The sequence below is a fragment of the Molossus molossus genome, unplaced genomic scaffold, assembly GCF_014108415.1.
Source record: "Molossus molossus isolate mMolMol1 unplaced genomic scaffold, mMolMol1.p scaffold_m16_p_12, whole genome shotgun sequence".
In the NCBI taxonomy this organism is placed as follows: Eukaryota; Metazoa; Chordata; class Mammalia; order Chiroptera; family Molossidae; genus Molossus; species Molossus molossus.
This window is the reverse complement of record NW_023425347.1, coordinates 91,147,138-91,161,055: the sequence shown is the minus strand read 5'-3', so window position 1 is coordinate 91,161,055 and position 13,918 is coordinate 91,147,138. Positions and strand designations below refer to the sequence as shown.

The window sequence follows — 13,918 nt, the reverse complement described above, 5'->3', positions numbered from 1 at the left end:
AAAAATATCCTCGGGTGAGGATAAGAAAATAAAAAAAATAAAAATATCAGACACTCCCACAATAAAGTCTAAGCACAAAAACACACTCCAGCACAGCCAGTGTGGCTCAGTGGATTGAGAGTCGTCCCATGGACTGAGAGGTCCTGGTTCGATTACCGGTCAGGGTACATGCCCAGGTTTTGGGCTCAATCCCCAGTAGGGGGTGTGCAGGAAGCAGCAGATTGATGTTTCTCTTGCCCTTCCTCTCTAAAAAAAACCCAAAAAACATATTTGAAACAATAAAAATAAAAAACACACTCCAAAGCCAACAGGAATAAATTTTAGATTATCCAAACCACTGTTTTGATAACTATTACACTTTCTAATAGGCCGTACAACTACATAATAAACCTATCTCAAATGATACTTCTAAAAAGTAAAACCACATAGCAAATATCTAGCATAAACCAATGTAACACTTTAAAACAATCTTGTCTACAGTCTTTTCATGTAGTCTCTAATTATATATAGCAAGAAAGCATAACTCCTTACTCCTTTTTGGTTTCCTCAGAGGACTTGTTTTCTTCCTTCTCTTCATTCTCAGGTTCCCCCTTTGGCGGCTCTGTCTCACTAGATGTAGCAGGTGGAGTTTCATTCTCTTGTTCTTCTACAGTGGAGACAGATTCCTCTGAACTTACGTCTGGTTCTAAAAAAAATCAGGTGAGCAGAATCACAGCAAGTAGATATATTAGAGCCTGAATCAATAAAAGGGTAAAACCTTATCTTATTAAACAAATAAGCCAAATGTTTTAATTACCAGATGGATTCTAAAATAAACAAATGACTATGAAGATCAGTTTTCTTTCTGCTTGTCACTCAAGTTGCCTATGCACTTGGGTTGTTTATCCATACAACTGTGTGAGAAAAGGATAACAGACCAGGAAATTACACAGAAAGGGAAACTCATTTTACCCCAAATCAAATATCTACATTGTTCTACTCTGCAATATTAATGAGACTCATAATTAAGAAATTAGCCATTTCATAATTTAACAAATTCTTGTAAGAGAATAAGAAAATTAACATGCATTTTCCATGTGAAATGACTGAGGCAAGAGTAAAAATCTAAGAGGGAATGCTGAGGTCCGTAGTTGCTTGTCTGTGTCTTTTCTTAGCATGTCTCTCTGAGCAGCTGCTATAAAATACAGAACCCCAGGAAATGGTTAAGCAGAGACTTCAAAGGAAAGGACTAAGTAGTTGGTATGGCTAAGTAACTGGAGGTAGCCAAGTTTACCAAAAGGTGACAGGTTGGATTCCTGGTCAGCGCATCTGCCTGGGTTACAGGCTTCATCCCAGGAGGGGGCATGGAAGAGGCAGCTGATAGATGTTCTGCTCTCACATGGGTGTTTCTCTCTCCCTCTCCTTCCCTCTCTCTCTAAAAAACAATTTAAAAAAAGGTATTTTTTAAAAAGGACTCCAGTGGCAAAAATTAGACAGAAAATCAAAATATATTTGAAGAGTTTGGTCACTTAAATTATGGGAATTACTGGCATAATGATGATCACTTCTTTGTGGCCTTCACATGAACAAATCGAGTAATTTTTAAAACGCCATTTCGTTCTTATAACCAATTCACATACATACAATTCTGAAGAAATTTCTAGTTTCTCAACAAATTAAATTTTTAAACCATAAATTTCACGATAGCCATCTATCATTTGTACATGTCATCCTGGATTATGCTCTTCGACCAAACTTGCATGTAGAAAGAAAATCCTCCCATTTATGTTTAGCCAAAATTGAGGTTTTTGAAACAGAAACACCTGGATTCAAGTTTAGTCTTTATAACTTTCCAGCTTGATTATCTTAGGGCAAGTTCTTTGACATCTCTAAGTCTCAGTAACCTTATCTCAAAGAGTTATTATGAAAATTATATAAATGTTTTAGGGGAAGCCTGTAGGCTAGCACTTGTACTTTGAGTCATTCCCATTCTCCTCTGACCTCCCTGATGCTTCTAGAACTGTTTCATGAAGTAGTAAGGCTAGAACTTCATTATAATAATGGTATCTGGTGATACAGATGACTGCAAGATGTATTTTTTTATCATGAATATCTTTTACTGTCCCTTACCCCAACAATTTGACCTAATTGTGAGAATAAGACCTTACTATTAGTTAGCCATATGCTTATTTATTTATATATTGCCTTATTCCAAAAAGAATGAAAAGCTAAGAACAGTTTACTGGGCTTTACTATAATAATAGAGCTATACATTTAATTTAACATTCTTTTCTCAAAAATAACTGCTTAGCCCTGGCTGGTTTGGCTCAGCGGTTAGAGAATCAGCCTGCGGACCAAGGAGTCTCACGTTCCTTTCTGGTCAAGGGCATGTACCTTGGTTGTGGTTTGTCCCCTGCCTTGGTCGGGTTGTGCAGGAGGCAGCCAGTCAATATGTCTCTCTCATATCGACGTTTCTCCTTCTCCTTCTCTACCCACCCGCCAACTCTATCTGATGATAAAAATATCCTCAGGTGAGGAGTAAGAAAAATAATAAAAAAGAATAACTGCTTGCCCGGCCGGTGTGGCTCAGTGGTTAAGCGTCAACCCATGTAGCAAGAGGTCGCCAATTCGATTCTCAGTCAGGGCACATGCCCAGGTTGTGCGCCAAATCCCCAGTGGGGGGCATGCAGGAGGCGGCCAGCCGACTGATATTCTCTCTCATCGATATCTCTCTCTCTCTAAAAAAAAGTCAATTAAAAAAAAAAAAAAGAGTAACTGCTTAGCCCAGCTGGCGCGGCTCAGTCGATTGAGTGTCGTCCCACGGAACAGGCGGTCCTGGTTCAATTCCCGGTCAGGGCACACGTCCTGATTGTGGGCTGGATCCCCAGTGGGGGGCATGCAGAAGGCAGCCAACCAATGTCTCTCTCTCTCTCAATCGATGTTTCTATCTCTCTCTCACTTCTTCTCTCTCTAAAAAATAAAAACATATTTAAAAAAATAAATAACTGCTGAATAGTTGGTTTAATAAAGCTTCATTCAACAGATACTGAGTATTATGTATAAAACATTGTTTCCAATTCATTAAACTATTATGTGTGCCTCTGTGTGAAATGTAGGATTTATAAAATTTAAAATATTAAGTAAAGTCTAATTATTTTCATGTACAAAATATTATAATGAGGTGGAGAGAAGATTAACTAAACATACAACTTGTGAAGTTACTTACTGGTCCTTTATAAATTCTTGGTTGACCTTTCTAATACCTTATACCTGGAAGCCTGTGGCATGTATTCTGACAACTGATGTTATTAGTAATTCAGTGGTTTCATCTGGCTGTTAAACAAATGTGGTTCAAGATGGGCCACCAAGTGGCTTATCTCAATGCTGGACAGAATAACCAATCTCCAACTCACCAGCACCTCCTATTTTAATATGCTGATCCCCATGCCACCTAATAGTGCCTTACACCATGGTACACAAATTGCTTATAGTACTCATCTGAGGATTCTGAGACAAAATGCTGGCTTAGCTTGAAAAGATTATAACCCTGGTGAACAAAGGGATAAAGGCAACAAGGGTACATATATTTTTAATTCCCAGTCTATGCTGGTCAGCAAATACTTGGTTCTAACAGCCATGTCAGGGACAACACCATGTGTTCATCCTAGAAAATCTGAGATGAAGTGCAAGGAAGAGAGTAGAAAAGCATAATGGACCTGGCCAAGTAGCTCAGTTGGTTAGAGTGTCGTCCTGACAAGCCAAGATTGCGGGTTCAATCCTGGGTCAGGACATTTACAAGAATCAACCAATGAATGCATAAATAAATGGAATAACAAATCAGTATTTCTCATTTTCTCTCTCTTTCTCTCAAATTAATAAATAAATTTTTAAAAAGGAAAAGGGAAAAGACTAAGAGGTGGTCAGAGACGCCACAAAGGAAGGAGCAGGTTAATGGCTCTACATTTTTCTCAATTCATTACTTTCCCACCTCTGTCTGGTCAATCTTCTCTCCACCATACCAAAGTTATAAACCAGTGTTTTGATCACCAATTTACTCCCTTAAGGCCTCCTGATGATATCTGGGTGGGCTTTCCACTGTCCATTCTGAAGGCCCAAGTCTCCTGTTCTTCCAGTCTTCATCCCATGATATTGTTTTCCCTGAAGTTACTCATGAGATTTTCACCTTTCAAAAATCTTAAGAGACCAGACGAACCCCTTGTCTTGCCCAAATGGTCTGGAAATAACATACTGACAGGTACCACTTCTCTCTTTATAAATATTACCCCAAAACACTTAGCTATGAAAACAAACAAAGAAACCAAAGTTCAAGGTATTTATGGGACACTCCAAATTTCAGGAAATACTTTTGCCTTTTGAAGTTGTTCACTGCTTTACTTTACCTGGTTTTCCTTCCTCCCCTTCAGCAGGTTTGCTTTTGGGAGGAGTTTCCCGGGTAGAATTCACAGTTCGACGAATCGGCATGGCGCTATCTTCTACCTTCTAAGAAAAGAGATGGCATTAAAAAATTCTCTTTTCTCTCTTTCCAAAGGGGCCTAACTGGGTATCAGAAAATGGTGAATTCTAAGTCTAATGCAGAATCTGATGCAAATTACTTTTAACAAGTTTTTTTTTTTTTTAAGTGAAATGTGATTTTTAAGAGGTACTTTTCAAAATAAAGAATTTCAAAGGGAAACAAATAATTATACTTGATTTAGAATAAATATAGAAGGTTGGAAGTTTTCTCAGATATTTGAGGGGAAGAGAGAGATGAAAAGAACTCTGTAGATTTTATTTTTTCAGATTCACAATTCAGACTCCCCAAAGTAAGAGAAGGAACATGTACCAAGAAGGACCCAGTAGAGCCTGAAGTCAGGGACTGATCCAAGAGTGAGCTTCAAGAATATGTCAGCCCCTACCTCACCTAACTTGTCCGCGTGGATCAGCTGAGCTCCTACTATAAGTGGGAGTGCCTTAGGATGGACGAGTTCACCTTGAGACATATCAGTCGCCATTTAAAATAATTTCTAGGCCCGAGTACAGGTTACACTCTGAAGCCTCTGCTGTTAACCACAAGGATTTTTCCTAATGGTTTCAGTGTGGTGAAAAGTCAACCTAAAGCACAGAAAAAACCTGGTGTGAAGATTAACAGAAACAAAACTAAACTAAAACATCTAAATTTAATATACATGCAAAGGGAACAAAAATTTATCTGTAATACTTAAAGTTAAGTGAGAGATGACTTGCTCAGTTATCACTCAGGAAGATAAAATCTGTCAAAATATAGACTGTAAAGCAGCGACTAATAAATGCACAAGCCACAGCAGCTATTGCACCTTCCACAGGAACAAAGGCAACGAGGACAAGAAAGCTCATAAGGAACCAAGCACCACCCCATCCTACTGCCATCAGGAACTTACAAAGGATAGAACAAGATTAAGGAACAGCTTAATCAAACTTTATTCAAAGATCAGTTAACTAGCCCTGGCTGGTTTGCTCAGTGGTTAGAGCGTCGGCCTGCGGACCAGAGAGTCCCGGGTTCGGTTCCACTAAGGGCACATACCTGGGTTGTAGTTTGTCCCTGCCCCGGTTGGGGTTGTGTGGGTGGCAACCACTTGATGTATCTCTCTCACATTGATGCCCCCCCCCCCACTCTATCTGAGGATAGATGCAAAAATGTCCTCGGGTGAGGATAAAAAAAAAAAAATCAGTTAACTAAAGAGGGAAGACTTTGTTGTTACTGTTCTCAAAAGGGTCAGGAAAATTACCTGTAACCTTAATTCCAACTTCATTAAAGAAGTAATACAAGGGGGGAAAAAACCTACTGAAGAATGTAACATACTAAAAGTCTCCAGACCCAGAGAAGTAAATTTAGACCATCACCTACTAAAACAGAAGTATGCTTTAAGACCTTATGTGTCATATTTTTAATGTAAGCAAAATTGGCAGAACATAATTAAATATTCAAAGATAAAACCCATGTGACTAAAATTTACCTATTACCACCCACCAAAAATCTCATCTGGAACTCAATGACACTTTATAATCTGTCCACAATATAAGAAAAGATCAGTTAAGTGTTTAGATCTCTGTACTAATGAACATTAACATAGAGTTGTAGTCTACTTTAAGTTCTAATCCTATCTACAATTTAAGAGCTTTCAATGTGTCAATAGTCCCAAGTTAAAACAACTGAGACAAATCCAAAACATCCAAACATCCAAAGATTTACAGGGCAAATCTTTTAATGGGAAATACTAAGAGTAATACCAGATTTGTGAATTGTCAATCAGCTGCAAGGAAAGGAGCTGAAAAAACTCAAGACAGTATAACGAACTTATTTTCAAGAGTAAATGAGGAATATCAATGAATATTTAAAAATTATCAACTATTACAAAAACTACTTAACATGCTCATATAGTAATTTACTCCAACCATAAAATACAGAAATAAAGATAGTTGTTTTCTGACCTGTGAAAAGAGTGCCAATTTAAGAGCATTATTAGGTTTCTAAAACCTAAGTCTATCTTAGAATAATTTCAATATATAGATCTGTTTGTTCATCCACTAACACTTAGGTAATATTATATTTGCCTTGATAATAAATTTTTTAAAAAACCTAAGCAAATATGCTCTTTTATTATGTGAACACTATATAGAAGTAAAACATCACAATGACATTATTTTGGTACGGTGATTTTGTTAATGAACTCATCTTTTTTATTTTATTATTTTATTTTATTTTTTTTGCATTTATCTTCAGATAGAGCAGAAGGGAGAGAGAGGAGAAACATCAATGTGAAAGAGACACATCGAGTGGCTGCCACCCACACGACACCAACCGGGGCCAGGGACAAACTGCAACCAAGGTACATGCCCTTAGCAGAAACTGAACCCGGGCCTCTCTGGACCACGGGCCGATGCTCTAACCGCTGAGCCAAACCGGCCAGGGCGAATTCTCTTTTTTAACTACCTAGATTGAAAATACTGTGAAGTCAACAAAACCTTCAGGAGTCTGTTTGTAGGGTATCTTTAAAAATATTTTACTTGTAAACAAAATACTGAAAAAAGTACCAAAACCTTTCCAGTCAACCCTGTACTCACTGATTACTAAAAATTAAAACGAACAGATTAAAAAAGGATGGGCGCACAGGAAATTACCATTAATGCCAAAGTGATAAAACTAAAATCAGAGCAATAACATAAAGACATCAAACATCATTAACCTAAGGACAAGAATGACAGTTTAAATAAGAGAAGAAATATGCCCAGCCCTGGCCGGGTGGTTCAGTTGGTTGGGAGCGTCGTCCTGTACATCAAAGGTTTGTGGGTTTGATTCCCAGTCAGGGCACATACCTAGGTTGTGGGTTCAATCCCGTCAGGGCACATTTGGGAGGCAACCAATTGATGTTTCTCTCTTTATCAAAATCAATAAAAACATATCCTTGGATGAGGATTAAAAAAAAAAAGTGCCCTGCTGGTGTGGCTCAGTGCACTGAGTGATGTCCCATGCACCAAGAGGTCACTGGTTTGATTCTGGGTCAGGACACATGCCTGGGTTGCAGGCTCAATCCTCAGTAGGAGGAGTGAAGGAGGCAGCCAATCTCATCAATGTTTCTCTCTCTCCTTCTCCCTTCCTATCTAAAAATCAATAAAGCTCAACTGGTGTGACTCAGTGGTTGAACATCAACCCATGCACCAAGAACTCGCTGGATCAATTCCTGGTCAGGGCACATGCCTGGGTTGCTGGCTCAATCCTCAGCAGGGGGTGTGCAGGAGGCAGCCAAACGATGTTGATGTTTCTCTCATCTCTCTCTCTCTCTAAAAAAAAATGAATAAAAACATTAAAAATAAATAAATAAAAATAATCAATATAAACATATTTTAAAAATATAAAATATATGCCCAGGTTGGAATAACCTCAGAAATAAGCACAGAGTGAGAAATAAATTGGTTTGTTCCCCACCTCCATCCTGACATTCTTCTACTTAAAACCTCCCAATTACCACCCCCTTTTATTGCATTAATATTACACCTCCTACTGCTTTATGGATCACTCTGCTCTGTTGACTCCCAAAACACAAATATTCTTTTGGTTCTTGGACTGTTCTCTGTTCATCCCTGTATCAGTGTTTGCACTTGCTGTTTTCTTAAACCGGAACACTCTTTTCTTAGATGCTTCAATCAGATTTCTACTCAATGTTACTCCCCATTAGAAAGGCCCCCCCATCCCTCTTATTTTTCTCCAGGTTTCTTCATAGCATTTAACACCACCTAAAATTCAATATATGTTTAGTATGTGTCTCTCCTAATGGAATGAAAGCACTACAAGGGCTAGGACTTAAATTCACCACTGTATTCCCAACACCTAGAAGTGTCCAAACATAGTGGGTGATGGATAAACAGTGGAGGAAAAAGTTGAATGAAAAATGACATCTGATAGTGCTTAGTACTATAGTCAATATATGTGAAGAACACTTAAGTTATTTAAGATAAATATTAAGAAACGTTTGCCTCAACTCTGACTTTTCTTTATAAAGGTCATGGAATTCAAAGCTTCAGTCTACAGTACTTCATCATAGGTTGCTTAATTACTTTTTTAATAAGTTCACTGTTCTTTACAGAGCTAACAAAACTATATGAATGGTTAATTCACTCTGCCCTAACATTACCATGTACCTATTAATTTAACTTTTGTTGCAGCACTTTTGAGTGATCAGACTTTTAGGCTGCCTCATTTGTTCCCTGTCAGAAAGCCTATTTAGCTGGTTCACTGCTGCCTCCTATTTGGTGCCTAAGAACATACCAGGCATAGAATGTTAGAAAAGTATTTGTTCCTGGGCAGGTGTGGCTCCGTAGTTGAGCACTGACCCATGCACCAAGAGGCCACTGGGTCGCTTTCCAGTCAGGGCACATGCCCAGGTTGTGGGCCCAATCCCCAGTGGGGGGCATGCAGGAGGCGGCCAGTCGATGTTCTCTCTCATCGACGTTTCTCTCTCCCCCTTCCTCTCTCTCTAAAATCAATAAAGAAAAAAAAAATTTTTTTTAAAGTATTTGTTGAATGAAAGAATAGATGAAACTTTAAAGTTTTCACCTGGGTTCCTATATGTGTCAAAACAATCTGAGTTTGTGTGTGGTTTATATGGTCTCCCATGGTCATAAATCTGTTTTTGTTTTTAATGTAATGTTAAATTAACAACAAAGATTTGCCTTTGTTAAGGGAAATATAAATTGTTTTAATGCAGAAAATAAAGAAAAAGTTGTAAAAGTAAAAAGTCCAGAATTTCAGAGTTTTAGGTTACTTTCTCTACATTAAGAGAAAGCAACAAATAAATTTGGTGTACATTTCAGTTTATTGATATCCTTGAAAATACCCATTTTAGGGAAAGTACTATTATTTCATATTTTACCATAAAAAGTATGCAATACAGTATGTTACCAGCTATGCGATAAATAGATCAAATTGTTTCCATCTCAAATCTTTCACTATATTCAGACTTAATGGGTAATGTCACAAAAAGCATGCCTGTAATTAACTGGACTGCTGGCACCTTTTTTTTCACTTTCACAATTCCACAGATCAGTATGTACTTAGTGTCTATCTTGGGAACCGATGCTATGGATAGATACTACATGGTCCTTCCTCAAGAGAATCACAATCTAACTGGCTCAACAGTTAGAATTTTCGTCTTCAGAGGAAGAGTTCTGGACCCTTCCTCCACAAACTGCCCACCCTCAATCCTCTAAGTCAGCTTAAAAACAGAGCCAAAGAAACCTTTATAATGCTACTCCTACTTTAAAACATAGCACACTAAACTTTTGAAAGGAGCAATAAAATGTTAAAAGCTCATCATTTTATACCTGTGCCAGATTAAATAAAATTAGAGTATCTCCCCAAACAAAACAAATTACTACTCTAACGTTAGTCTTGGACAAGACAGCTTGACCGACCACAAGGTCCCAGGTGAATTCCTACACGTATTTCTACTTGGACTCTCGCTTTTCAATGTAATGAAGAAATCAGGGTGCATAATAAACGGGGGATTTATACGAGGAGGGGGCAGCCACGTCCACCTTGTCCAGCTCTCAGCGCTGGGGCAAACACTCCCTCAAAGAGCCTGACTCGTCCTGGGTCGCAGACAGGGCTCAGCGGGGTATGAGCACTCGGACCCGGGGCTCTCGCTTCACCACGCCTGCCTCACCTCTTTACAAACGCTCACGTTCGCCAGATCGACTTTATTAGCTAAAACCACACGGTCTAAGGCGCGGCGAGAAACAAGCTCTAGGAATGTCATATGGAAAAACGAAAGCTTAGGCCCGCGGCGCGGCGGCGGCGCCTTTTCAGCAGCGCCAACAGCTCTGCGACACTCGCCCGGACCGCAGACACCAACACGAAGAGAAGGACAGCAGACAAAGAGGCAGGGAGCGGCCGGTGCGGTGCACGAGCAGAAGGCGGGGGCAGAGCGGAGCCAAGATGAAGGCAGCGAGGCAGGTGGCGGGAGGGCTCAGCGGCGGCGGACACCGAGGGGCAGCGGGGGCGGCGGCAGCTCCCGGCTCGCGCTCGGGATTGCACGCGCCGAGGCCGACACCACCAGCCCGCAGCGCCCGCCCGCGCGACGCAAGAAGCCGAGGACCGCGAGCACCTGCGGTCCGCACACTCACCACAGGGAGCTCCGTAATGGCGGCGGCAGAGGAGAAGAACCCGGGAGGCGGGCCCGCCGCAGCCAGTCACTGCCACCGGCATCTTTCGAACCGGCTACGAAAACCGCTGAGGGAGTGGGCGGTGAGGGGGGAGGGCGGGGGCGGTGCGCGAGGCCCGACTGGGGCCTCGGAGCATGCGCAAAACCCTCAGCCAATAGGAGTGCGGTGGGCGGACACTGGCGCAGGCGCGCTGGGACGCAAGGCCCTGGACCAGGGAAGCGCTCTCCCCACCTCCCCCCACCACTACCCCGGTCCAAACAAAACAAGGGCGGGAGCGCGCGCCACAGGGCCCCGGAGTAAGCGTCAACGAGAGGGGCAGGGGGCTAGGACGCTGGGGGGAGGGAGAGGAGGGGCGGAGCGGTCGGGAAAGGCAGACAAAAGGCACCACCTCCGGGGACCCGAGAGCCCCGCCCCCTTTTCTCGGGAAGCGGCGTCGGCGCCCCGAACGAGCGGCCTCCGCCACTCACCTTCGGGGATCTACCGAGCCCGCGCCCACTCCCCGCCCGCCTATTCCGTCCTCTGTTACCTCTGTGCTTCCCCCTTCCTGGTCCCCGCGTCGCGCAAGGCCTCTCAGCGCCACTCTGCTGCCACTCGCCGCCTCCGCTGCTGCTGTCCGCCAGGCCCAGCCGCCGAGCTCTGCCGCCCCGCCCCCCTGCCCGCGGCCCCGCGCGCGCGCTCCCGCGTCGGCCCCGCCCCCCCGCGCACCGGCGGCCGCGGCCTCAGCCCGCGGGAGAGGAGGGAGCGCGGACTTGTTCCTTCCGACTCAGCACGCGTGGGCGCGAGAGGGCGCTCGGGGACCCGAGGCTGCGCGCACGGGGGCAGTGCCTCCGCGCACATTTTAGCGGGCACTGCCCTGGTGGCGCCAGTTAACTTGGGCGGTGCGGCGTCGTTTTGCTCCGAAGGGCACTCTTCACTCCTTTCCCGTTCCCTGCCCTCTAGCTCCGTCCCTGGTCTTAACTGGGTTTCCGCTTCGATCCGTCTGCCCTTGGAGGGTAGGCATTTCCCGCTTCTCTGTTTAGCCACAGCGCAAGAACAAACGGCAGTACCCAACTTTGAAGACCGTGGAAGAAATGGGAAGAACTGGAAAAGTTGTTTTTCTAATCTATGGAGTGTTATTCCTTGACTCCCTAATCAGCATACACAAAGAGAGGCCTCAGCAAGGAAACCCTGAGATTAGAAAAGCAGTTTACTTGGAATTATATTAGGTTGGTGTCCGCGTACTTAGGCAATGTACATATTGTTGAAAATGTAGCTTTCCAAAGTCAGTTTGGAAAATTTCGATGTATTTAAAACTTTTGGGTTTTTTTTTTTTTTTGGAGGCAGGGGCAGAGAGGTTGCCAGTAATGAATACAGAGAAATAATAAACACTAGAATTGCCCCAAAGCTCACAGCAGTGTGACCAACACTCACATGCGTGTGCAAACCATTCTAAAGACTCATCGTGAAATCGTTGAAGCGCTTGCTAGCCCACTCAGTCTCCCTCTCAGCTTTTGCACACCGCCTGCTTTCCCAGCCATAGCTATCCACTCCATCAGACCCAAATTTGGATGTTTCACCACCACCACTGCTCACTTCCTTGTACCTGATCAACATTCCTATCCTGTCTCCCTTAAAAAAAAAAAAAAATGTTTTTTATTGATTTTAGAAGGGAGAGGAGAGAAAGAAACATCAGATGAGAGAGAAACGTAAACATCAGTCAGCTGCCTCCGGCACACCTCCCACTAGGGACTGAGCCCAGACGGGGAATCAAACTAACAACCTCTTGATGCATGGTCCGGGCTCATCCACTGAGCCACACCAACCGGGCTCCCTTTTTTAAATTATTATTATTATTACTTTTTAAATCCTCACCCAAGGACATTTTTCCATTTTTTGTTCAGATAGAGTGGGAGGGAGAGAGAGAGAGAAACATCCATGTGAAAGAGACACATCGAGTGGCTGCCACCCCCACGACCGACCAGGGCCGGGGACAAACTGCAACTGAGGTACGTGCCCTTAGCGGGAACCGAACCTGGGTCTCTCTGGACCGCAGGCCAATGCTCTAACTGCTGAGACAAACCGGCCAGGGCTGTCTCCCTTTTTAAAGACCCGTTTTCATTTTTATGTATTCATATGCTTAAAAGAGCCAATATTTCACCCTGACCGGTTTGGCTCAGCGGTTAGAGCGTCGGCCTGCGGTCCTGAGAGACCCGGGTTCCTTTCCCGCTAAGGGCATGTACCTCGGTTGCAGTTTGTCCCCGGCCCTGGTCGGTTGTGTGGGTGGCAGCCACTCGATATGTTCCTTTCACATCGATGTTTCTCTCTCTCTCTCTGTTCCTCTCTCTCCCTCCCACTCTACCTGAACAAAAAATGGAAAAATGTCCTCGGGTGAGGATAAAAAGAAAAAAAAAAAAGAGCCAATATTTCTTTTCCCCTTAAATGGCTTTAGCCCCATCTCATTCAAGAAACTACCCAACTAGCTACGCTGGTGTGGCTCATTGCATTGAGCATTGTCCCATGGACCGAAAGGTCCCCATTGGATTCCCCGTCAGGGCACATGCCTGAGTTGCCAGCTCCATCCCCAGTAGGAGACGTGCAGGAGGCAGCCAGTGGATATTTCTCTCACATCAATGTTTTATCTCTTGCTTCCTCTCTCTATAAAAAAAATCAATAGAAACATATTTAAAAAAATAAAACATTTAAAAAAAGCTGTTTCTTAAAAAAAAAAAAAAAGTCAATAAAAACATTAAACCCTGGCCAGTTTGGCTCAGCAGTTAGAATGTTGGCCTGCTGACCAGAGTCCTGGGTTCAGTTTTGGTCAAGGGCACCTACCTAAGTTGTGGTTCGGTCCCTGGCCCTGGTTGGGATCTTGTGGGAGGCAACCAGTCGATGTGTGTCTCTCACATCAACGTTTCTCTCTCTCTCCCTCTCCCTTCCTCTCATTCTGTCTGATAATAAATGGGAAAAAATATCCCTGGGTGAAGATTTAAAAAACAAACAGTATTAAACCTGGCCCGTGGTCCCATGGATGGACTGAGAGGTCTGAGTTTAGGGTTTCAGGCTTGTTCCCCGGTAGGGGGCGTGCAAGAGGCAGCCAAAAGATATTTCTTACATGGATGTTTCTCTCCCTTCCTCTCTCTCTAAAAACTCAATAAAAACATCTTTAAAAACATTTTTAAAAAAGAAAGCAACTACCCAACCAGCCATGGCTGGTGTGGCTCAGTTTGAGTGCCGTCTAGTTGCTGGTTTGATTCCCAGTCAG

At 42.9% G+C, this 13,918-nt stretch overlaps 1 protein-coding gene across 8 annotated transcripts in view; it reads right to left on the bottom strand.

The window, feature by feature from the left end:
- Window positions 1-11,310, bottom strand: part of HP1BP3 (heterochromatin protein 1 binding protein 3) — a 42,257-nt gene extending 30,947 nt beyond the window's left edge. For 3 of the 8 annotated variants that reach the window (XM_036255625.1, XM_036255619.1, XM_036255626.1), the window contains exons 1-4: window positions 11,204-11,310; window positions 4,896-5,091; window positions 4,380-4,479; window positions 532-685 (exon numbers count right to left, since the gene is read on the bottom strand). In XM_036255625.1, coding sequence (XP_036111518.1) covers window positions 532-685; window positions 4,380-4,479; window positions 4,896-4,991 — 350 coding nt within the window. In that variant the 5' untranslated portion in view covers window positions 4,992-5,091; window positions 11,204-11,310. Of the gene's footprint in view, window positions 1-531; window positions 686-4,379; window positions 4,480-4,895; window positions 5,092-10,638; window positions 10,724-11,203 lie in introns of those variants that run through there. The other 5 variants (XM_036255621.1, XM_036255622.1, XM_036255623.1 and 2 more) reach the window with 5 other exon arrangements.
- Between the last annotated feature and the right edge of the window lie 2,608 nt (window positions 11,311-13,918).